At 37.4% G+C, this 22,594-nt stretch overlaps 3 protein-coding genes across 7 annotated transcripts in view; 1 reads left to right on the forward strand and 2 right to left on the reverse strand.

Moving 5' to 3' along the window:
• LOC121891932 (nectin-2-like) overlaps positions 1–22,594 on the reverse strand; it is a 933,424-nt gene that overhangs the window by 68,926 nt on the left and 841,904 nt on the right. Inside the window, exons 5-6 of the mRNA XM_042404636.1 lie at positions 20,777–21,118; positions 20,145–20,435 (exon numbers count right to left, since the gene is read on the reverse strand). Of these exons, the coding sequence (XP_042260570.1) occupies positions 20,145–20,435; positions 20,777–21,118 (633 nt within the window). The remainder of the gene's footprint in view (positions 1–20,144; positions 20,436–20,776; positions 21,119–22,594) is intronic.
• LOC121891968 lies at positions 1,983–12,209 on the reverse strand. 5 transcript variants are annotated; one of them, XR_006094238.1, is made up of 12 exons: positions 12,147–12,209; positions 11,819–11,890; positions 10,059–10,133; positions 8,779–8,841; positions 8,425–8,528; positions 8,115–8,208; positions 7,651–7,766; positions 5,133–5,190; positions 2,921–4,390; positions 2,689–2,821; positions 2,431–2,488; positions 1,983–2,353 (listed from the first exon to the last, which is right to left on the reverse strand). XR_006094238.1 is itself a non-coding variant. In XM_042404693.1 (7 exons), exons 3-7 carry the CDS (start codon positions 3,389–3,391, stop codon positions 2,180–2,182), a joined length of 735 nt encoding a protein of 244 aa, XP_042260627.1. In that variant the 5' UTR covers positions 3,392–4,390; positions 5,133–5,190; positions 6,367–6,960; the 3' UTR covers positions 1,983–2,179. The 5 variants fall into 5 exon arrangements, 1 of the variants encoding a protein (XP_042260627.1); XR_006094237.1 differs by having other exon boundaries at positions 7,651–7,719; positions 8,779–8,897; XR_006094236.1 differs by having other exon boundaries at positions 8,779–8,897.
• gemin8 (gem (nuclear organelle) associated protein 8) lies at positions 13,296–16,286 on the forward strand. Its single transcript, XM_042404697.1, has 4 exons — positions 13,296–13,398; positions 13,684–13,754; positions 14,653–14,995; positions 15,222–16,286. The coding sequence occupies exons 2-4, from the start codon at positions 13,752–13,754 to the stop codon at positions 15,479–15,481; spliced, it is 606 nt and encodes a 201-aa protein (XP_042260631.1). The 5' UTR covers positions 13,296–13,398; positions 13,684–13,751; the 3' UTR covers positions 15,482–16,286.

Raw genomic sequence — 22,594 nt, forward strand, 5'->3', positions numbered from 1 at the left:
TATTTTTACATAATTGTGTTTGCCCTTTTTAAATCATAATGATCACCCAGATGGTCCTGATCAAAAGTTTACAAACCTTTGAATGTTTGACCTGATAATATACACACAAGTTCACACACAAGTTTAAATGGTTATGAAGGGTAAGTTTCCACACCTGTGACTTGTTTGATTGTAATTAGTGTCTGTGTATAAATAGTCAATGAGTTTTGGCACATTTCATCCATGGCTGCTCTGACTTTACTGAGCCACAGCAAAAGCAAAAGAACGGTCGAAGGACCTGCGAGAAAAGGTAGTTGAACTTTATAAATCAGGAAAAGGATATAAAAAGATTTGAAAATGCTGATAAATCATGTTCAAGCTCTGATAAAGAAATGGGAAATTAGGAGTTCAGTTGATACCAAGCCATGGTCAGGTAGAAACAACAAAGATTTCATCCACAACTACCAGGAAAATTGTTTGGGTTGCAAAAAAACCCACATGCAACTTTAACTGAAATACAGGATTCTCTGCAAAAATGTGTTGCGGCTGTTTCAAGATGCACAATAAGTAGATACTTGAACAAAAACGGGCTGCACGGTCAAGTTACCAGAAAAAAGCTGTTACTGCGCCAACGCCACAAAACAACCCACTTACAATATACCAAATAACATCTAGACGAGCCTCAAAACTTCTGAAACAAAGTCATTTGGATTGATGGGACCAAAAATGAACTTTATGGTCACAACGACCACAAACACTATGAATGATACACATCTTACAAATTCTGTCAGTTAATGTAACTTATGAGCACAACTGTATACATTTTTTTATGGAAAGGCCTTATCAGACCCACATTATCATTTCAAGCAAAGTCATCAATTTTTAGATGTCTGGAGGGGATCTTTAATATAGTATCAATAGTATCATGTAATATTGTATATTGAAGCGAAAAAGCAATCCAACATTTACCTTCCACAGTGATATCAAGGTGGAGATAAGTTGTTCCTTTGCGATTTGTACACTCACAGCTGTAGTTCCCACTATCCACTGGTGTTAAACTGGTCAGGTGAAGAGACATATTCTGATTCTTTTTCATAAGTGTGAATCTGGAGTCACATCCATTAAAAAACTCCTCTCCATATCTATATGACAAGAGACACTGTTCTCCTCTGCTCCTCTCTGTTCTGATCTTACATACAACTGTGATGATATTCACTGTTTCATTGGTGCATACTGGAGTGATATATGGTTCTCTCCCAGTAGTTTTCACAAGAGTCACTGCAAATAATCAATCATAAATCAATATGAATACACTCAATGTGCTAGAACTACTGTAGAACAAGCAATTTACAGAAAAAAATATTTTCTCTCTTTAAACCAAAGACAATAAGATAAACAGAAAACAAGTTATACATTATGAAAAGTAGTTCAAGTACAGTACCTTCGCAGTCAATAAAAAAAGTCGGCAGTAGCAGCAAAGCAAACCACAGTTCCCATACACCCATGCTGGTCAAGACATCTAAGCAACAGTGAAACTGCTGCTTGAAATGTACAGTATCAGTCGCCTCAGTGTGGGAGGACGACACGCCACCTCTGCACTGCACTTCAGCTACTGATAACGTCTATTTCTCTCAGTGTGAACGCTTAAAAAGGAAGTGCAAGACTGAACTGTTCCTGCTTTCATATAAGACACTCTGAAAGTGAAGAAAGGAGCAACTGCATGAACGCACATTTTCTTCCCTCTAATAACACAAAAGTACTAACAACATATTTAAAAACATATTGGCATTATTTTTGACTGCAAAGAGAGATGATTAATGCTTCCTTATAAGCTGGGAGCTGTGTGCCACACATATAAGTGTCCTACTATCTGAGCTTGATAGGCGTGGTGTAAAAAAGACTGAAAACATTAGAAGACAAGTAAAGAGAATCAAAATAATTTTGCAGTTTAGAGTTTTCTCTACTTTACACAGACTTTGACTTTAATGCAATTCTTTTCCCACAGTTCAAGCATTACAAACTTTTTGGAAATTAAATGATCAATTAATAGATATACAATATATTCTCTGTATTTTTAGTAATAGTGTACAAAAATGTTCAAACTACGCTAGCAAGTCTGTCAATGTTCATTTATATTCACTAATAAATGAAGAAATAAAGTCCATGTGTTGACATTTACTGCATCATTTCCAGCTTAGTTTTATATAGTTTCATAGACTGAATAAACTGGATGGAAATCTTCCTCGTTGTCTGTCTCCTGATAATAAAAACGGGAGATTATTACACTGACGCTGGTTGAATCTGGTAGTTGGTTGGAGATAGTTTGGTAGACATCACTGGCTGGCTGCTGAAGGCTTGTGTAGGGGTCCTCTTCCTATAAAAACAATTCAAAGTCATTACACACTACACACAGGAGGAGTGTAAAACAGAACTACTATGTTGAATGCTCACCAAAACACAGGGAGTTTCAGTTCTGGTTAATTCAGATGCTCCTGAACTTGTATTCTGTCTGTTAGGACAAATGAATGTCAAAGTTAGTAGTTAGTAGGGGCACTTTATGAGAGAAAAAGTTGCTTATGATTCAAACACTATGCCCTAATAAGAAGGAAAATGCTGCTCACTTGGAGCCATTTGTTTAACAGCATTTCTAACCATGACACACCATAAAAAGGGTATTATTCTGCAAGTTTAAAGCTTAAAGTTTTTCACCTGTGATTGTTTCTTCTCAGGATAGGTCCACAGATGATTCCAGCTGCCATTATGAACGTAGCTGTAACAGTTACAGTGATGACGGCTGTAGCGATGACCCTCATGCCAGAAAAAGTGCCGCCCTCTTCCTCTGCTGCTCATGGTCACAAAAAGCAAACCCCAAAAAACATCCACAGTATGTTACTTCATCTGTTCTGATTGAAAAACTTAAATGTTAGCAGCTTAAACTCACCTTCAACAGTTATATCCAGATGGACAGGATGTGTCCCTCTTTCATATGAACACTCACAGCTGTAGTTCCCACTATCCACTGGTGTTAAACTGGTCAGGCAGAGAAATATAGTCTGATTCTCAGTCATCAGTGTGAACCTGGAGTCGCATTCTTGGTTAAATTTCTTGTCATGTGTGTATAGCAGTTGACACGCTTCGCCCCAATGTCTCCTTGTGCTGATCCTACATGTCAATACTACAATAACACCCAAGTTTTCGTTCATACATACAGGAGTGATGACTGGTTCTCTCCCAGTGGTTTTCACAACAGTCACTGCAATCAAAAGGAAACTCAGTGGACCATATTTAATGATTTTTTAACAATTAGAGTCACAAAATGACCTGCATAAATCATAAAAAGTTTTAGTACAGTACCTTTGGTGTCAGCACACAGTGGTAGAAGCAGAAAAAAACACTGTTTCCATCCATCCATACTAGTCAAAAGACTGAACAAATGTCACATCTGCTGCTAGAAGACCTTAGAATACAGTTATGAAATGCTCTTTTGTCCTTATTAAGGTTCAATATGAGTGACGCGTCCTAAAACAGAAGTGAACCTGACTGCTTCTACTTTCAGGTCATTAATCCTGATTGTTAAAAATAAAACTTCTCAAACGTCACTTTAAAAGGTGCATGAATACAAATAGAGAACAGATAAATCATACCTGCACTCACTTATCTTACATTTAAGAGCTTTTTGAGCACTTTTAGTATCTTGGATGAATTAATTCAATCAAAAACTCTATTTTTAATACAACATTCAAGGGTTTTCAGACAGTATGAACATTTATTGAACCCTGTTAGATGTTTTTAAAAAGGTAGTAAGATGCACATACTTCTTTCTGTGTAGTGTAGAGGTAGTGTATATGTAAGAAATGATTTGATAAAGCATTTTTAACACAAGTATGTCTTGATTTCTGTGACTTCTGCAATGGTTTAGCAACCTCACAAAAAAATTCATCAACAAAAACATCTATGAACAAGCTAGTGTGTCTATAAAAGTACTGAGAGGAGGGTAGTGGAGGATAATCATGCAAATGAACATAACAGTTATATATTATGACTAAACCACTCCATAAGTATCAAAATCACAATGCTTTGGCCTCTTTAATGCTTCTGTATGTGCAAACTGCAATCTTCATCCAGTATCATATCTAAAAAAAAAAAAAAAAACACAACTTTTCACTGTCCCAATAATTATAGTTATACAGGTGTGTTATCTTGACTTTTGGTGTAAATGGTTTCATTGGTGTAGCAACTTCCATTCGTCTCTCTTTTGTTTATTTCCTGATCATCTGACTGGGCCATCACTATATCACTGCTGGCTGAAACTGTAGGTGTTATGTCGATGACGCATTGAGGAAATGGTTTGGTAGAGATCACTTTCGCGTAAATGAAGGCTCGTGTAGGGGTCATTTAGGTCATCTTCATCCTATAAAAACATATGAAAATGTCCAATAAAGCACCCTTTGAGCTGCAACTAACAGCTTTAATAAATAATCTACAATGGTTCTACAAGTAACTTTATTGAAGACCATCCAAATGAGCTATAAAACATGCAAACATTTAGTCATTGACAGGTAATGAGTTTTTCCACTTTCTACTGAGCCATTAAGTCTTTATAAATGTTAATCCAGGTTAGGTTATTTAAGTTGAGGGTAAAAGTTTTGATGAAGGGGAGCATAAAACAATTATAAAGAACATGATGTAAAATAAAAAAAGTTTGGTTGATAAATGGTCGACACGTGTAACTCTACTCAGGAAACCTGAGTCATACTGAAGTTCTCCAGGTCATCACATCCCCTCTCACTTATACCACTGATCCTCAATCGTTTGTCTCCTTTCTTCAGCCTGTACTTTACTATGTACATTTGCCTCTTCTTGCTCCGCCACACAGTGCAAATCATATGTTTATGACTGCAAGAAATGTACCCTTGAATGTATGACTTGAGACTTTTGTTTAAGTATCTCATATGCAGCAACCTTCCTGCAAGTGTTAACACATTACACCATGTGTGGAAATTGTTGTCACACCATTCTGGTTTATATTGAGTCAACTTAAAATGGTGTGACAGCCAAAACTAAAGAAAAAACTAAACGGTGTGTAAATGTAATATGTTTCCACTGAGTGTAGTCTCTTACAAAAGTACATTTCTAAAGAAAACATTGCTCACCACAGGGCAGGGGGTTTCACATTCAAATAATTCAGATGGTCCTGACCTTGTGTGGTCTCTGAAAATAAGAAGAGATAGATTTATATATCAGTGAAACACACAAAATATTTAAAGAAGCAACTACAGCTGATCCAGCAACTGCTAGATTTGCACTATTCAATTCAAAACATCATTTTAATTACGTCTAGGAAACTTTTGAGTGTCCACAGTTACAGTGCTTTTCAGGTTACAGGAACAAAACAATGTAACGCCGACATCTTCTCTGCATCAAAAGACATTGGAAACTGTTGTGACAATATTTTGTGAAAGTCAAAATGGTGTGATACAGATACAAGTATTTGGACAGTTACACATTTTATGCAAAGCCCTTTTAACACACAGTGCCCAAAGTTTAGGGTTCAAATACACACATACAAAATCATCATATTTAATATTTTGTGGGAAACTGGCTGAAGTCTTGGAGCCATAGACATCAGCAGAGGTTTTGTATCTTCGCTGGTGACGCTCTCCCTTCACTGCGGACACATTCAAGCTCAAGACAAGACTCATTTAAGCTTGCTTGTTATGGGGTCACTCAGCACGTAGGATGCGGCTCAATCGGACTGAGATCAGGGACGTGTTGACCCTGAAAAACTCTTGCTGCTTTGGCCTCTCTGTTTTCAAGCCTTACGAGGTGTTTGCATCTCGTGCTGAACCCTCTGATGTTATGGTCAGGTCCTCTCTTGATCGCTTACAAGAAAACATGTCTGCCCACATCCTGGAAAGCATTCTTGACTCGCTGTGCAGTCATACAGTGCTATTTCTTCACCATGCGAATGCTTTGCTTCTCATCCACAAGACTTGCGGGTCTTTTTTTGGTTTTCCTGTCAGCGCAAGTCTGCTTTTTAGAACCGGCACCCCAACTAACCTTTCCCCTCTCTCTGATAGATTTTCGCTTTGCTCCAGCCTCATCATCTTCTTCACTTGACAGACAACTCCTTCTCAATTCTAAATGGAAAGTCTCAATCATCTCTGAGCCACATGTGAGTTCTTTTGTGCATGAACTAACGTTGAAACGACACCGAGCTTTGTGCACTATGTGTTAAAAGTTGTTTCTCTATTGATGTAACCTTACTTTCCCATCTCAGTCATTATCCAATGATTTCTCTAGGATATCATTGCAGACTTTCCTTTCAACACTACAGCAACAAAACTTTGAAGCAATACAGAAGCAAGAAAATAAATCTAAATTTACCCTCCACAGTGATATCGAGGTGGAGAGTGTCTGTTCCACGAGCATGTGAACACTCACAGCTGTAGTTCCCACGATCCGCTGGTGTTAAACCAGTCATGTAGAGAAATACAGTCCCATTCTCTTTGACCAGTCTGAATCTGGAGTAATATCCATTCTCAATCTCCTCTCCATACTGATAAAGCAGATGACACTCTTTTCCTCTGCTCCTCTTTGTGTTGATCTTACACACTATAAGCGTGATGGTATGTAGTGTAGCAGTGGTGCATATCGGAGTGACTTCTGATTCTCCCCCAGTGATGGTTTTCACAAGAGTCTCTGCAATTTAGAAATGTTTGAGTGACTTTAAGGGGAAGGAAGCAAAGAAAATGGCTGCTTGTAATTCTACCAAACTGCAAAACTGGCTGACTTTTATAAACTGCATGTAATGAAAAAGCTCCTGTACAGTACCTTCATTGTCAAAACACAAACACAGTGTCATAAGTAGGATAAACCACAGTTTCCACTGGTCCATAATGGCTGAAAGGTCTGAACGACAGTGCTGCTGCCGGAAACCAGTCAACTATACTAAAGGAAGGAGGGTAAACTTTGACATACTCCTTTGGCTACCAAAGCCTCAAACCACAAAAAAATATGAGGTGCCCTAAAAAGGAAGCGCAAGACATAACTGCTTCTACTTTCAAGTTAAAGACACACTGTGGGCGAAACTCTGACACCAGTTTCACTGGAGAAAAGCATCAATTTCAGCTGCAGAGATGATTAATAGAACGTGTATGGAAAGCCAAACTTACCCAGGCTGAGGTCTTTTTCTTGAAGCAGGGTCCCAAATTAAATTGGATGTCAATTTCAAGCACTTTGACGACTTTCAGGAACGTGTTTGAGGACGTCCAGTGGTTTAAAATAAAATGTACGCTTTGAAATTTGCCCACAGAATGTGAAGCAGACATGTAGATCCTAGAGGCCAGACAAGTAACAGCCTGAACTATAAAACTTATCCTCCCAGGTTAAGGAATTTATGGAAAATCAATGATGAAAGAAAGATATAATTTATCATCATACAGGGGAGATTTGGAACGATAGATGCATACATGTAGCAGAGACACCCACATAAAATGTCACAAATTTTAAAAATGTAAAGAGAAGAATGCAGACAAAAGCTTAGTTGTTGCATTTTAAAATCAATATTCTGAGTCAGTTTTTAGCCAAGACAGAATAGCCAGCTGAATATTGCATGTAGACAGTGAAGCACCACAAAGCAGTCGAGGCTGTTAACAGCACAATAAAAACCTTTTGGGTCCAAAGGCAGCGATCCAACTTGTGCTCCAAACGGCTGCTGCTGGACATCACCTGTCGGAGCTGAGAGCAGCAGACGAGACAAGGATACAGTCTTAGTCGTGTCCTTGCTACTTTATGATGTGTGCATGTTTTAAAAACAGAAGAAAATTACAAACCACGAGTCAGTTTTGAACTGTTCACATTCAAGGCAACCAACAAATGACCGGGCAAGTTTGAGATATCATATTTACTCTTATGTCAGCTGTATAAATGCATAATCATTAATATCAGCCCCAATTTGTATATTTCTATAAAATCCTCAAAAAGTGACAAAAAGAGACATTTTGTCAAACCAGTGGCGTTTAACCCGTGACATCACATTTCAATACAGTTTAGTCCACCACAAGTAGTCAGATCAAAAATTTAATTATTTGAATATTAGCAGGTTATTACTTTACTGGTAACACACAACTCACCATGCTGTGAATGTCAATGTGGGCTGGTGTGTCGTATTTGTAAGTCATCAGTCTGACGGCGGGCTTTCCATCCTGCAGGACGTGACACTGCAGTCTGAGGTGCAAAAAAATAAAGGATCATTACATTAAAAAAAAAAAAGACAATACTTTTTTTTACATTCTTCAACATCATACTATCTAATGAACATTATTGGCACATTCAAGGCTTCTTATTTGGGGTATTTTTGGACAGAACGCAGTACATTGACACCATGAAGTTTGCAATAAAGTTTTCCAAAATACAGGAAAGTGGTGTAATCATGAGTCTGACCTTTGCTTCTTCATTTTAGACTGGAGGATCAGGTCCCAGTTGCCGCCAGTGGTACTGGGCTCCATTTCAGCAGCCATGATGAGGAAATGTTCCTGAGAAGAGGCCTGGGAGCCAATCACAACACTCACAGTCATGACTTCAAGTCAATCGGAGCAGCTCAATCTGAGTCTTTCTTCGTTTGTACACATTTTATGAGTTTTCCAACATAGACGTACACTTTGAAATGCCTTCAACTGACTCTGCACTACATGAATATCAGTTTTAAATTTAAAAAAAACATATATATACACACAATAATAAATGATTAATAAAATTTGAGTTTAATGCTGTTATGCAGGGCTGGTGCAGACCTACCTTCACACAGGGACACAATCACAGCTGCTGTTGCCGGAGCTTCACCTCAGATTACTTCTGGAGCTGAGGATCTCACGTGGGAACACACACACACACACACACACACACACACACACACACTACAAGACTTTGCTCACAACAGAAAAAAGATTGTCACTAGAAAACAGAGGAATCAGATTAGAGAGGCGTTTTACCGTCGTCTCCCTATTGTGTTGAATAATTTAATCACAGTGTCACCTCACCAAGACAAGGGTTTCCACAGACCATCAAAATATTAGTCTTTTTGAGGCATCCACTCATACTTCAAGATTAAGGCCGATGTTGTTGAGCTTTACATGTGTAAACTGATTTTTTTCAGTGCAAGGTTGAGTAAATCAAGTGCACCTAAACACTGTGAAAACTTTAAATGCAATGCTTTTAGAAGCTTTGGCCATCTGTTCTGTCCCACTTGACATACTTTCCTTACTCACTGTCATGTGATCACAGTGCCAGCAGAGTGCTGGAGGTGTGTTTTAAACCTTATGGGGATTTTGAAGACAGCCTGACACCGGAAAGGCCTGACACAAACTGAAACTACAGCAGCAAGAGTTAAATAGATGCAGGTTTAAGGGAAAATATGGAACCGGGTAGATGTTGAACAATGTTTTTTTGTGATCAATTATTTAATGTATAAATAAAATAAATAAGTACATGGTAATTGTATAAAGAAAGCCCAGCCCCTCTCAGCCCCCGAACAGGCAAAGAAAACAACACAAAAGAAGGAAAGAAATGAAGTCAACAAAAATATTGCCTCCATTCCCCAATATCACTCTTTCATCACTGACAAAGATGTTAAATATGGACACTGTTGCTGTTGTTGTCAGCTCAATGAATGAGGTAATAAAAGCAATCACAGCTGTAAGAACTGGGGTAACTGTGGAATGAAACTAGGTCAAGTGTTTCTAGACTAGCATGAAAATGAAATGTGTAAAACAGTCAGAGCTTTCTTACCATTTACACATTTATGTTGATTTAATTGCATCTGTGATTAAATACATGCAGCATGAAGACACTATCCTCTTGTTTTGGTAACAAGCATAGCTAAGAATTCTTCCAGTAATGAGAAATAAAGAGATTACGGAAAACTTTCTAAACAAAATATACTAGTGTTAAATCCTTGGCCAACAAATTTGCATGTTAGGAAAAAAAAATATTCCACTTAATATTAATTCTAAGCATTACATCCTTCTTTTCTGCTCTGTTTTTCCAACACGTAGTTTCAAGAAAGACGAGTGTCTGACCTGACATGATGAAAGAAGTATTTAAACGTTGTGCTGAGTTTCTGGACAGACTGACGTCCACTGTGTCCTCATCATCTGCAAAGACAGACAACAGGTTAAAAAACCAGAGGTGATAAGATTCCCTGCAAAATCTAATTTCTATAATTCAATATACATGACATGATAAAGCGCTCTCACAAGAAAAGGAAACCACAGCTTCAGTAACGGCTTGTACTGTATTTTTATCTTTGCTGTGGGTGTTGTGGCTCACTCACTCTTGTGCTGAACACACTTGCTTGGCTCTCATGGTAGAGATACAGCAACAGCATCAGATAACTGCTTTAGTTTCTAATCAGAAAGCACAGTGCAACTTAACTTGCACATAGCATGAAGCCAACCTGAAGAGGAAGTGGTAGATATGATTGTACTGGCAGGTTTGATAATAAAAAATCTCTCTGTATTTTTTGTGTTACTTAAGGTATCAATACATGCATCACTGATCACCGGTCACAATGTTTTAAGTAACACATTTAGTTTCCGACACTTTTTAGGATATTCTAACATAAATAAAATGTTTAAATATTGATAGTATTCTACTTGTGATTTATCCTACAATACTCCTACAATAACTTCATTGTACAGCTTTGTGACAAACAAATTAAAGTAAAAACAAAAGTATGCGCGTTGTTAAGTCATGTAACTGCAAACTTAATTTATGTCTGAGCATTACAATAGAAATACAGATGACAGACAAATAGGAAAAAAAGATATAATTCATATGAGTTTGTGGGAGTTTATGTACCATTCCTCCCATGCAAAGAGATCTGGATCAATGGATGATGTCACATCCGCATGTAAATTACAGCTGTTGTGACTACATATTAATATATGGTGTCGGCAGCTTTAATATCTAAACAGTTTTATTTAAAGACTTGAAAAATGTTGTTACTTTGGTAAAGTATTGCAAAAGCTGATGTGAAAACCAATTATGAGAATTATGAGCAAAGAATATGGAGAAAGCCGTCATGTAATCGCAAATATTTACTCACACACAAAGTATTTATCAGATGCATCCCGAGAGTGGCAAAGTGTAATACTATTCATGATCAATAATTTCCTCTATTATGAATTTAGCTAAAAATAAAAGAAGACAGGATAGCCATATTGATACAACATCAATGTTATTGAATACCTTGGAAATTATAAAAATGCACATTTAAGTTTCATAAAGATGAAAAGTACTGTGTCAGAGTCTGGTCTTGTACAATTGGAGGCAATTAATGATTTATATTTCAGAAACTTTATGTCTTGCAATAGAGGAAATGCTTATTTTATTTCTAGACTTGTTTTATTTGTGTTAATGCATCCATCGAAAGCTCAAAGTAGTAAATGTGTTTTGAAAAGGCACATCTGTCTCTTTGCGTTTCCTCTGAAAGCTTTGAAGCCTCCAGCCAAAGCATGACCCAGATATACAGTAAAACATGTCTCACAGCACTCAGACACTAACTATTCCCCCTGCCTATATATCACAATGTCTTCCCTCTGATGATGTTACACTTTTTCACTACAGTGTAATACATAGACTAAACCAGACACACAAATATATGAAGAAACAGATGCTTTTGCAAATATTCTGTTTGCAAATCAAAAGGTTTGTCTTACTCGACTTTGGGATAAAGTGCAACTTCCATTCTTAACACTCTAAGTCTACTGTGAAGCCAAATTAACACAGAAAATTCATTAAACTCAATAGAATTAAAAAATTAAAACTGCTGACTTACCTCTATGGCTGTAAAGAGACTGAACAACACCTTTGACTTTCATGGTGAGCACGTTTCCCCCCCGAACACTCTCTGTAATGTGTGAGTGTGATAAAGACAGAGGAGAAACCAGTGGCAGTTAAAATGAGAATAAAAAGAAAATGTGAAAGAAATCTCTCTTTTTTTTTGCAAATTTAAACTGGGTGTGAGGAGGGAAAAAATAGAAATATATCAATCAATCAGTATATGGAGCTCAAGAATGAATGCATTTTCTTGCCTTTGTGTTAAGAGAAGATCAAGTGAAAAAGGCAAAAACTAAGAGAAAAATAAGTTTATACAGCATTTTTACCAGTGAATGATTTAAACTGCAAGTTCCAGACATTCATGCAATCAAGATCAGTCTGAAGGTGCAACACACACCTGTTAACAATTAGACAATTAGACCTTTCTGTCTTTCCATACACACACAGTAAACACATTTTAGTACATTATAAACACTGAGCAGGTAGTTGGGAGACAAAGAGAGGATTTATGATATCCTTTTATGAAGAATATCTCGTATGAAACACGAGAGGAGTAAAACTGAAACACGTGGGCTGCAAGCTGCAGAGCCCCCGAAGTCATGAAAGATGATCATTTTTTATCTTGTGCACGCAACACTTTGTTTGATGTGGTGTGTATTGTGCTATTGTCTGTATACGTTTGTTTAATTTGTCAGCTTTTTGTACTATGGCCAATTGCACTAATTAAAAAATTTTTTATATTTGATAGTAAAGGTTTAGGTAATTTTATAATATAATATATACATATATATGTCTAATGCTAAGTGTAAAATTTAAAAAAATCACAATGACAGTGAAGTCAGATGGCTCCCCTGGATTTTTATTTGTTATCCATCACATCTCTTATATTTCAGATTCATCTGTATATAATATTTCAAGTATGGTCAGTATTGCTACAGATGTATATAATTTGTGTAAACTATTTATGTTTTGATGTACACTTAATTCTAACATCCATGGACAATAATGTACCTTACTACCATAGCATTATCACTAAACGGTGTATACTCAGCAAATAGTATATTATAGTTATAGTTATGGTTATATCTCTAGTCTATTCTATTTTTATTTATTCTATGTTTTATATATTGTTATATTTAGTTATTTTATATATTTTAATTAATATATATTATTTATTTATTATTTAATTGTATTTGTTTCTTTTACCTACCTCATTGTTTTGTATTTTGATTCATGTCAAATGGCTGCTGTAACACTTTCATTTCCCTTTGGGATTAATAAAGTACTCTCTCTCTCTCTTACCTATCTATCTCTCACCTTTATTTTAACCTTAAAATGATAGACTTGCCATTATTTCAAGCTGTTTAATAAAGTCTGGCTTTTTATGAGCATTTAATCTATTAAAAAAAAAGATGTCATTTTACGGGTGCATTGTCCGATATTGGAAACAGACTGTTATTTCATGTTCGCGCAGTGACCGCTGGGCGGCGCCACACGGCCAGCAGTGACGTTGCTGTGCCTCAAAGGCTGCTGGGAAATATTCTCAGAAGAAGAGCCACCAACAATTTGACATCAGAGGTAAACAAACGTCTGCAAACGGGAGAAATTCAGCATATAACACATAATGTTACATGTATTTTCTGTATTTTTATACATATTTTGTTTGCGGTGTTTCTCGGTGTAAAGTTGGAGAAACAGTTTTTGTTTTCGAGATGTCAGCGTGTATCTTTAATTCAGACTGAACTCACAAAGTTAACTTAACAGTTTCATTGTAGACGAGTATTTTACCTTAAAATGAGCAGATATTGTTTGTCTTTCTCTTTATGTGCTCGTTGTTAATGTCAGTATGTGTGTATCTTTCAGATTTTGTCCGCTAGCTGCAGGCTTGTGGATGCTATAACGTTAGCAGGCAGCAGCAGGCATCTCCAGTCATGGTAAGACACACTAATCATTTTATAGAAACATACCCCCCTCAAATTAAGTTAGAGCTGCAAAGATTAGTCGATTAATGGATTAGTCGATCAATAGAAAATTAATCAGCAACTATTGTGATAATCTAATAATCATTTTAGTCATTTTTCAAGCCAATATGCCGAAGAAATGTGTTGGTTTCAGCTTCTTTTCATGCATTTCTTTGTCATTCATAATAGTAAACTGGATATTTTTGTGTTTCTGAATTTTTTTGGACAAAAAAGATATCACCCTTGATATTGAGATATTATAAGGGTCATTTTCACTATTTTTCTGACATTTTATAGCCAAAATGATTAATCAAATCAACAAAATAATTATTCTATGATGAAAAGAATTGTTAGTTGCAGCTCTAATTTAAAGCACACAGTGGGATTGTAGCATAGAAGCCAGATACTCATGTTTTGAGCCTGTGATGTGTGTTGTGCAAACTTTAAATAAATACAGCTGTGATCATGTGTTTGGTTGTATGTGTATCTGCCAGCAGCTAATCTCACATACTACTGGACGCATCAGCCTAATATTTTTTGTGCACATGTATGACACCATCCACCACCATTGACTGCTGACTCCTTCCTCCTCTTAACTGGCCGGTAGGGGCCGCAAGTGATCAACACATGCAGCAAAAGGCATTTCCAGCAATCAGCTAGGCTGTAAACCAGTCTGTTGCAGACCACATTTTGGCCTTTGTCATGGCTCAAAAGCTGACATCCATAGAAAAGTTTGGTCTCATCTTGAACTGAACTTAAATTACTCCATAACTGTCAGGTTTGGAATAAAACACATTTACTCAGGCAATGAATTTAATAGATAATAGGAGACTAACTATCTCTTTCACTGATTGATCTTTCTGTTTGGCAGGAGGACATAAGCACTGTAATGTCCTGGTTCTCCAGCCCTGTGTACAGTCGATACTGGCAGCACTACCAGCAGGCTATGGCTTGGCACCAGAGACACAGGCGTGCCTACCGAAAGGCCCTGGAGGCTGCCTACAGCCCCAGCTACTGCCACCTTCAGTATCCCAGCAGCCAGGAGCGCTATGCCGACTGGCACGCCGCCGGAGAGAGAGACAGTGAAGACGGAGAGGATGGAGACGAGGAGAGCAGCTCGGACAGTGAGATCGAGTGCGACGTCAGCAACATGGAGATCAGCGAGGAGCTACGGCAGTACTTCGCCCAGACGGAGAAACACAGAGAGGAGCTGAGTAAGAGACACGAGAATGACACCATCGCACTTAGAAAAGTTCAAGATTGTGACAATTTTTTGAGCACTAGAGTGCCTCAGATCTTCCTCCATCTCCATCACCTAATCAGTAATACTTTGACCAGTGACGCTTAATTGTAGTCACATATCATAGTTAAAAAATGGGGTGTAAGGTGATTAGACTACCTGCTGTGTGTCTATAAATGAACTGTTTCCTGTCCTTGCAGAGAAGCAGCAGCAGATGGAGGCTGAGCAGCATGACAGCTATGTGCCAGCTGACCAGGACCTGCACGGCGTCTCCTGGCGGAGCAGTGCGGCTCCTCCCTTGGAGCGGCCAGGCGAGAGACGTGGGGCCGAGATGAAGAAACTGTACGGCAAGGATGCGGCCAAGATCCTGGCCATGGAGGCGGCAATGCAGCTCACTTTTGACAGAAACTGTGACCGCAAACAGCCCAAATACTGGCCCGTTATCCCGCTGAAACTGTAACGGCTGCACGGAAAGCTACAAACTGTTTGATTCCCTGCTCTGATCTCTCAGTTAGGCAGCAGCTTTGTCATGTAATGGATCGTGGCTGTCAAATCTGCTGATGTCGAGCAAGTGGTTTGAGTTAGCTGAGGGTTAGGAGTTATTTTAAGCACAAAAAAGTGGTTGGGATTTTACATATAATGCTGGATCTTACTTGGGTTTACACTTTTACAATAAGTTAAGCTTAAAAACACAAGCACTGCCCAAAATTTCAAGAGACTGCATTGTTTTATGTGGTCCTTTAACCATTGTTTCTTGATGTTAGGCCATGAAATTGAAAATACAAACACCAAAGAATAAAAATGAGTGCCAGCTGAGGGTCGGAGGAGCAGTAAAACTGCTGCCGCAGGTGATGTAAATAGATTCAAACAACATGTGCCTGGGTGTTTCCTCCTAATCTGTTTTTGTTTACCCTCTAGCTTGGTGATGTTTCATGCTGCAGTAGCTCCTCTTATGCCTGTCAACTTAGTTTAACCACAAAAACTACCCCCCCCCCCCCCCTCCTCTGTTCAGATTCAGAAGCTTTCCTGCATGGCTGCTTCTGCTATTCCACTTTTACACAAAGACTGATTTGTTGACGTTACTTCTAAACTGTGCCACTCCCGATTCTGACATTTCATCAGGTTCAAAGCTGTTCATGTGGTTTCTCAGGGGGGAATATTCTCTCTTGTGTTCACACCAACCTGCACTCTTTTTTTTTAGACTGAGCCATGTGTATTTTAAAATAAATTCTTTTTCTAATAAAGTGTTTTATGTCTGGATAAAACCTGCTTTGTCAGAGGTTATTTCTTAGTTTCTAGCTGTAGTTTTTGCACAGTACACCACTTGCAGGAAACATATCCGCATACAGTGTCAAATTAAGTAACTATGAAAGAAATTTCTCCTTGATCACATCTGCATTTTTATTTAGCACATCCTTAGACTAATGCATTGTGTAAAATACATCAAGGAAAGTGAAGTTATTCTCTTTACTAAAGTAAAATCAAAAGTCTCATCTGCAGAAATACAAGTAAAGTGAAAGTACATCTTGTGAAAAAAGGCCTAGAAATTAAAAGCAGCAGCCCTATGATAAACTGCTATGACATCATAGCCGCGGAGTACTGTGGGAGTTTTTCTAGCGGGAAGACACAAAAGCCTTGTGGACCCAGATTGGACTCTGTCTAATTAATCCTGTGTGGACCTTAGTTGTGTTCATGTGTGTCCATGATAACATAATTGCTGAATAATTATTCCCCTTTCATGGTTTGATTAGTGAACTGTAGCTCTGTAATAAATGGCAGAATTTGCTCGCCTTTGATATTCAGTTAAATTGAGTAATTTACTTAATTTGTTCAGTTATGAATATGTATAATTTTAACTCCAAGTATGTGAAGCCTACTTATGTATTGTAAATATATTCCCTAAACTCTGTGCCTTCATTTTCTGTTCAACAACCTTCCTCTATTTCAGATTTACTCTGTAAAGTGCTAAAGTGCAATTTTGAAGTACTTTACTTGAGTATTTCCATTTGATGCTACTTTATACTTCCACTCCACTACATTTCAGGGAGAAATATTTATTTGACAGCTTGAGTTACTTTTCAAGATTTGACACAATGAATAATATAACAAGCTTTTAAAATACAACACATTGTTCAAGATTAAACCAGTTTGATGTCTTACAAAAAAGCAGTGTGTAGTCATGGTCACATTTCAGACGTCTATGAGTTTTTAGAAGGAGTTGTTAGGAAGATTTTTCATGCAGGACTTTTACTTGTAATGGAGTATTTTTACATTGCTATATTGATTCTTTTACTTAAGTAAAGGATCTAAGTACTTCTTCCACCGCTGGATAAATGTCATGGAGTAATAATGTAAAGTGTTACGTATAAAGTAGGCTAGCATAAAGTGGATATACTCAAGTAAAGTACATGAAAATTGTATTTGAGTGTAGTTCTTAAGTAAATGTTCTTTCTACCACTGTATATATTTGTTTCACCAATTGAGCATGATTAACTCAATTTATCACCAGTGTGCTAATGCAAATTACAGGCATTGAAAACACACTAATATACTGTATCACTATAATTAGTTAAGAATATCACGTGATAATTGAATAAATAAATAATAGTGATTCACAATTTGGTAAATATTGACACTTTTTGCATTTTAACGCTTTCCATTTGAACCAATACAGACACTTGTAGTTCAGTTAATTAAATCTGATCCATTTCTAGCCCCAGCCATGATGTCACCCCGCACCCTCCACCACCTGGTCCCAAAACGGGATGTCCAGTTGTTTGCATGCTGCCCCCCTTTCATACAACCTGTGTATACAACCATCATCTGTGAGCTTTGCCACGTTTTGTGTGTCAGGGACAGTTTCCACAAGAGTGAAATACATGGGTATGTGGACTATTTTCTACATATGTATCTGTCCGTGCATGAAACCGACTCACTTTTAGATTTGTCTTGTTAGTTTCTGCAGGGACTTTTGCTGTTTGTGTGCGCTCTGCATGACACACGGTGTGGTTGGGTTTAATTTGCATCTCTGATAATCAGTTTAAAGAATCAAACGTACCTCAGTCTGTTCACTTTCACCGCTTTGTTCTGAATTTCGTACATCTTTTTTTATCAGTTCGTATCAATATTACGCTTTGGAAGATCTCATCTCCAATTCATTTGGATCAGTTTTAGATTTGTGCCATTCATATGAGCTCATGCACAATTGTCTGTTACTATATGTATGTCTTTGGACTGATGGGGACTTTAAATTGGAACAGTACTTGGGCTGCAACTGATGATGTTTCACAAGACCACAAGAACACAAGTACAAAAAAGAATGCAGATTCAGAAATGCCTCCAATGTCCTACCTACGGACCTGCGTCCTGAGCCCTCATGGACTTCTCTCGAAAGACAAAGGTATCACATTTTTTCTTAATTTCTCCAGCGTTTACAATACCTGAAATGCTGTTTTAATCAGGCGTCAAATGTGTTTTAAGTATGGCACGCCAAATGGGTCAAAATTCACCTGCTTTTACCACCGCCAAATGTAAAATAAGCGGCGTCAGGCGATAAATAACAGGCTTATACAACGCCTGACAGCACTTATAGAACGCCTGGCGGCCCTTATTTAACACCTGGCAGTGCTAAAGCCAGGCAAATTTTGACCCATTTGGCGTTCCATATTTAAATGCCTGCTGGTGATTAAAACGGTGATTAAGGGACAAAATAAAAAATCATATCCATTTTACTTTAAAAAATTGATGAGGCTACAATAAAGTGGTGTAAAACAATATATTTGAATTATATTAAAGATGTTACAAATTATTTGGCAGAGTTTAAAGTCCCAACAAACAGCAATAAAGAAGAGAAACTGGTTGTATTCAACATGTCAGAGACATTAAAGTAATGCCTCTCTGAGTCAAAGGTAACATTCAGTTATTTATTTTATTTTAAAATGTTAAAAAAAAAATATATTATACATGGTTAAAAAATAGTACAAAAACATCAAAATCACTGTGTACATTAATTTTTTTGATCTGGAGATACAAGATGAGAGATTCACCTTGTTCAGGACACATTTTGATTCTTTTACAATGTCTGAACATTTTACCAACACATGCTTTGATGTAGCTTTGTTCAAGTCTGACTGACTTTGTATTGAAACTACAGTCTTGTAGGTTGTTTGTCAATAAATAGACTTCTGACTGTGGAAGATGATGGTTCTGGTTTCTCCTCTTGTGGATTTTACTCCTGAGGTGTTTGTTTCCTGATCTGCTCGTTCTCCTGCATCATTAAAGGTGTTTTGCACCTTCAGATAAAAACAAGACATGAGTCAGTTTCCACTCACATTATTACAATACATCATACATATTTCTATCACTGAATGACTCTGACAGTTAACAGTTATGTGGATAAACAGGCTGACTATGAGTACACAATGGACCATGAAGAGTAAAGTGCATCAGAATCAGCTTCATGTATAAATGACACATTAGTTAGAGAGATATAGAGACAGAAAGGAACTTAAATACCAAAATAGAGAGAAGACAGATTAAATCATTTTCTGAAGAAGCAATTAATAATAAATATGTGAATAATTATGAAAGTGTCTTACATATAAGGGCTTTTGATTGGTTCTTATGTCATCTCTGTCTCCTCAGCATCCCTGTGTGACAGAATGAAGGATTTAAGAACATTTATATATTATTTATTTATAGGTGTTGTCTGTATAGATTCTTTAAGCTCTGTGTATCCTCTTAATGTCAATAAATTATTACCATATTAACTGTGAGACACTGGTATCACAACAAGACAGATATTGAGTTGAAAGTTGAAATTACCTGTTCTTATGTTTACGTATGACAACAATGATGACTACAGCGACACAAACAAACCCTGCTGTGATCAATACAAGGATCAAAGTGAAATCTATGAGAAAAAGAGGAAAAAATGTGATATTGAACACCAAACATTCATAAAGCAACTACAGTTTAAATGTGAATTTGACTTAAGACAACTTTAAGGTTAACTTACTCTTATCAGATCCAGATTCATCATTAAAACCTGAAAAATGAAACCCAATCAGAATCATAGAATAATGATCTATCTGTAAATCTGTGGTTTTGAAAGTGTTTCTCACCATCAGCAGGAATCGTCTTAAACACCTGAATTTCAGGGACTGAGAGCAGTCGTGCTGCACATCCAACCTGTGCACCGTTTCCATGGAAACCAGACAGCACAGCTGTAGTGGTGACGGTGACTGTACCGTTGGTGTTGGTGACACTGACTGTGCTGTTGTGAGAGAAGTAGAGGTCTTGTTGTGGGACATTCAGAGTTACTGTGGGAGCAGGACGACCTGTGGCCGAGCAGGACACAACTGTCTCTTCAGTAGAGTTTGATTCTCTGATTTGTAGAATGGGTTCATGCAGCTCTGCAAAGACAAAACATTAAATACTGTTTCACATGAATTCATTTCTTACAAAGACATCAGCTTCGACACGATACTTTGTGTCCAGTATGTTAGTTTGTTTGGCCTTGAGAGAATCACCTGCTACTGGTGATGCAGCATCTGTCACTTTCATGCTGTTTCAGTTTTCTGTCAATTGATTAATTGTTGCAGCTCTAAATGAAAATACTGTACATGAACATAAATGCACTTTTTGAATGTTGTGGTGGGGGAATTTTTTTATTTGACATTTCATGGACAAAACGATGAATTGAAAAAATAATAAACAGATTAATCAATAATGAAGTTTCAGGTCTAGTCCTCACCATAGAGTTGGAGGCAGGTTCTGCCTGTCAGATAACCATCAGGAAACGTGTTAAACAAACAGAGATAGCAGCCTTCATCCTGCTCCATCACCTTCCTGATAACTATGGAGCAGTTCTGCAGTTCAGCATCTTTAAACTCCACTTTCCCCTGAAAACCAGCATTCACTGTTTGTCCCAATGATTTGTTGTAGGAGGCAAGATTCTTCTTCTTCCCCTCAGGTGAAAGTTTCTGCCATGTGACCTGAAGAACATCTCTAGACTCCATGAGCTGACAGCTGAGATGGACATCTTCTCCTACTGCTGCCATCACAGTCTGCTGTGTTTGTATCACAGCTGTTAGACCTGCATGGAGGAGAAGAAATATGGGGTTTAAGCTGTGTGTGAACTTTAGGTTGATGTGAACATTTCAACACAATTTTTGTTATAAATTGATACTTAATTACTCAAATTGATTTATAATGTAATGGTGAAACTCCAACTCAGTGATAAATGATGATTTATTTCAGCAAATATAGTTTTGGTTTTCAAAGTAGGACAGGCTGCAGGTAAAGCACTAAACTTTATTATAGAGACTGAACTGTGATGTTAAAAGTGAAAAAGAGTTTGAGTCACTTTAAGCTTCATGTTAACTCATAAATGTGTTGCTGGTTGGTTGTGGTGAACACAGATGTTGAAAACTACGGTGCTAAATCTGGGTCAATAAGTTTGATCATTTGAAAAACTAAAATTTGAAACTTTAAGTTCAAGTTTTGATCTTCAACTTTGAAAAATACAACAATGTATTCAAACTAAAAAGTGTAGGAAGTGAAAAGCTTTTTCATGTTAAATATAATTTTGATTCAGTTCTGGAAGTCGTTTGAATAAATTGTTTTGAACATGTCTAATATGTTTAAATTAATTTTTCATATTAGGCCACAAGAAGTATGATTCAACACTTTCTATACACCATATTCCAACACGTTCTCACTCCCAACTCTACCGAAGCTCTTTCAGGACCCCGTGGCGTCATTTTTTAACACACTGGGTACCCCTTTAGCATCATTTTTCAATGTGCAGTATCACGGCAGTCATTGTTAAAAATTATTATATATTTTATTATATTTTACGGTGTGACAATGCTGTGGTTGAGGTCTAGTTAGGTTTAGGCACAAAAACCACTTGGTTAGGGTTAGGGAAAAATCATGGGTTAAAATAAAAAATAAAATCAAAACGGTAAGGTGGTCTTGAACCGTGTTCTGTGCTGACTCTGTGCTGAGTTCTAACTTTCCCCAACATTACAAGCCATCCACCAGAGAAAGTCAACTTATATAGATGTCGTGTGAAGTACGTCACTTCAGAAATGTTGATATGATACGTATTGTTGAAATGTTAATATGCTCCGTATTACAGGTGTTGAAATGTAGATATTCAACGTATCTGTGGTTTGCAGAAATGTACAATGCCAACGTTTTATTCTGGTGACCGGGCTGAAATTTGTCAACTTATTTACTTATTTAGACGTCATCGGTCTCATAGCGTGTATTTCAGATGGTGTTGGAGTTCAACAGAAGTCTATCGGACTAACCTGCACGTTGAAAAATGACACTAAAGGGGTATGCAGTGCATTAAAAAGTGACGCCACAGGGCCCTGACCAAGCTTCCGTATGTGACGAGTTGGGAGTGAGAATGGGCTGCATATTCACATGACTGGCAGTGAAAAAACCTGATGCACTTGCCAAAGTTCCATTTAGCAAGCTGTTTTAGACCGTACTTGGCACTAATTGCAGTATAATGGCGCAAAAACGCACTGAAAGCGTCTGACGCGCGGGTTTTGAAGTA

Source organism: Thunnus maccoyii, chromosome 24 (genome assembly GCF_910596095.1).
Source record: "Thunnus maccoyii chromosome 24, fThuMac1.1, whole genome shotgun sequence".
NCBI classification, from domain to species: Eukaryota; Metazoa; Chordata; class Actinopteri; order Scombriformes; family Scombridae; genus Thunnus; species Thunnus maccoyii.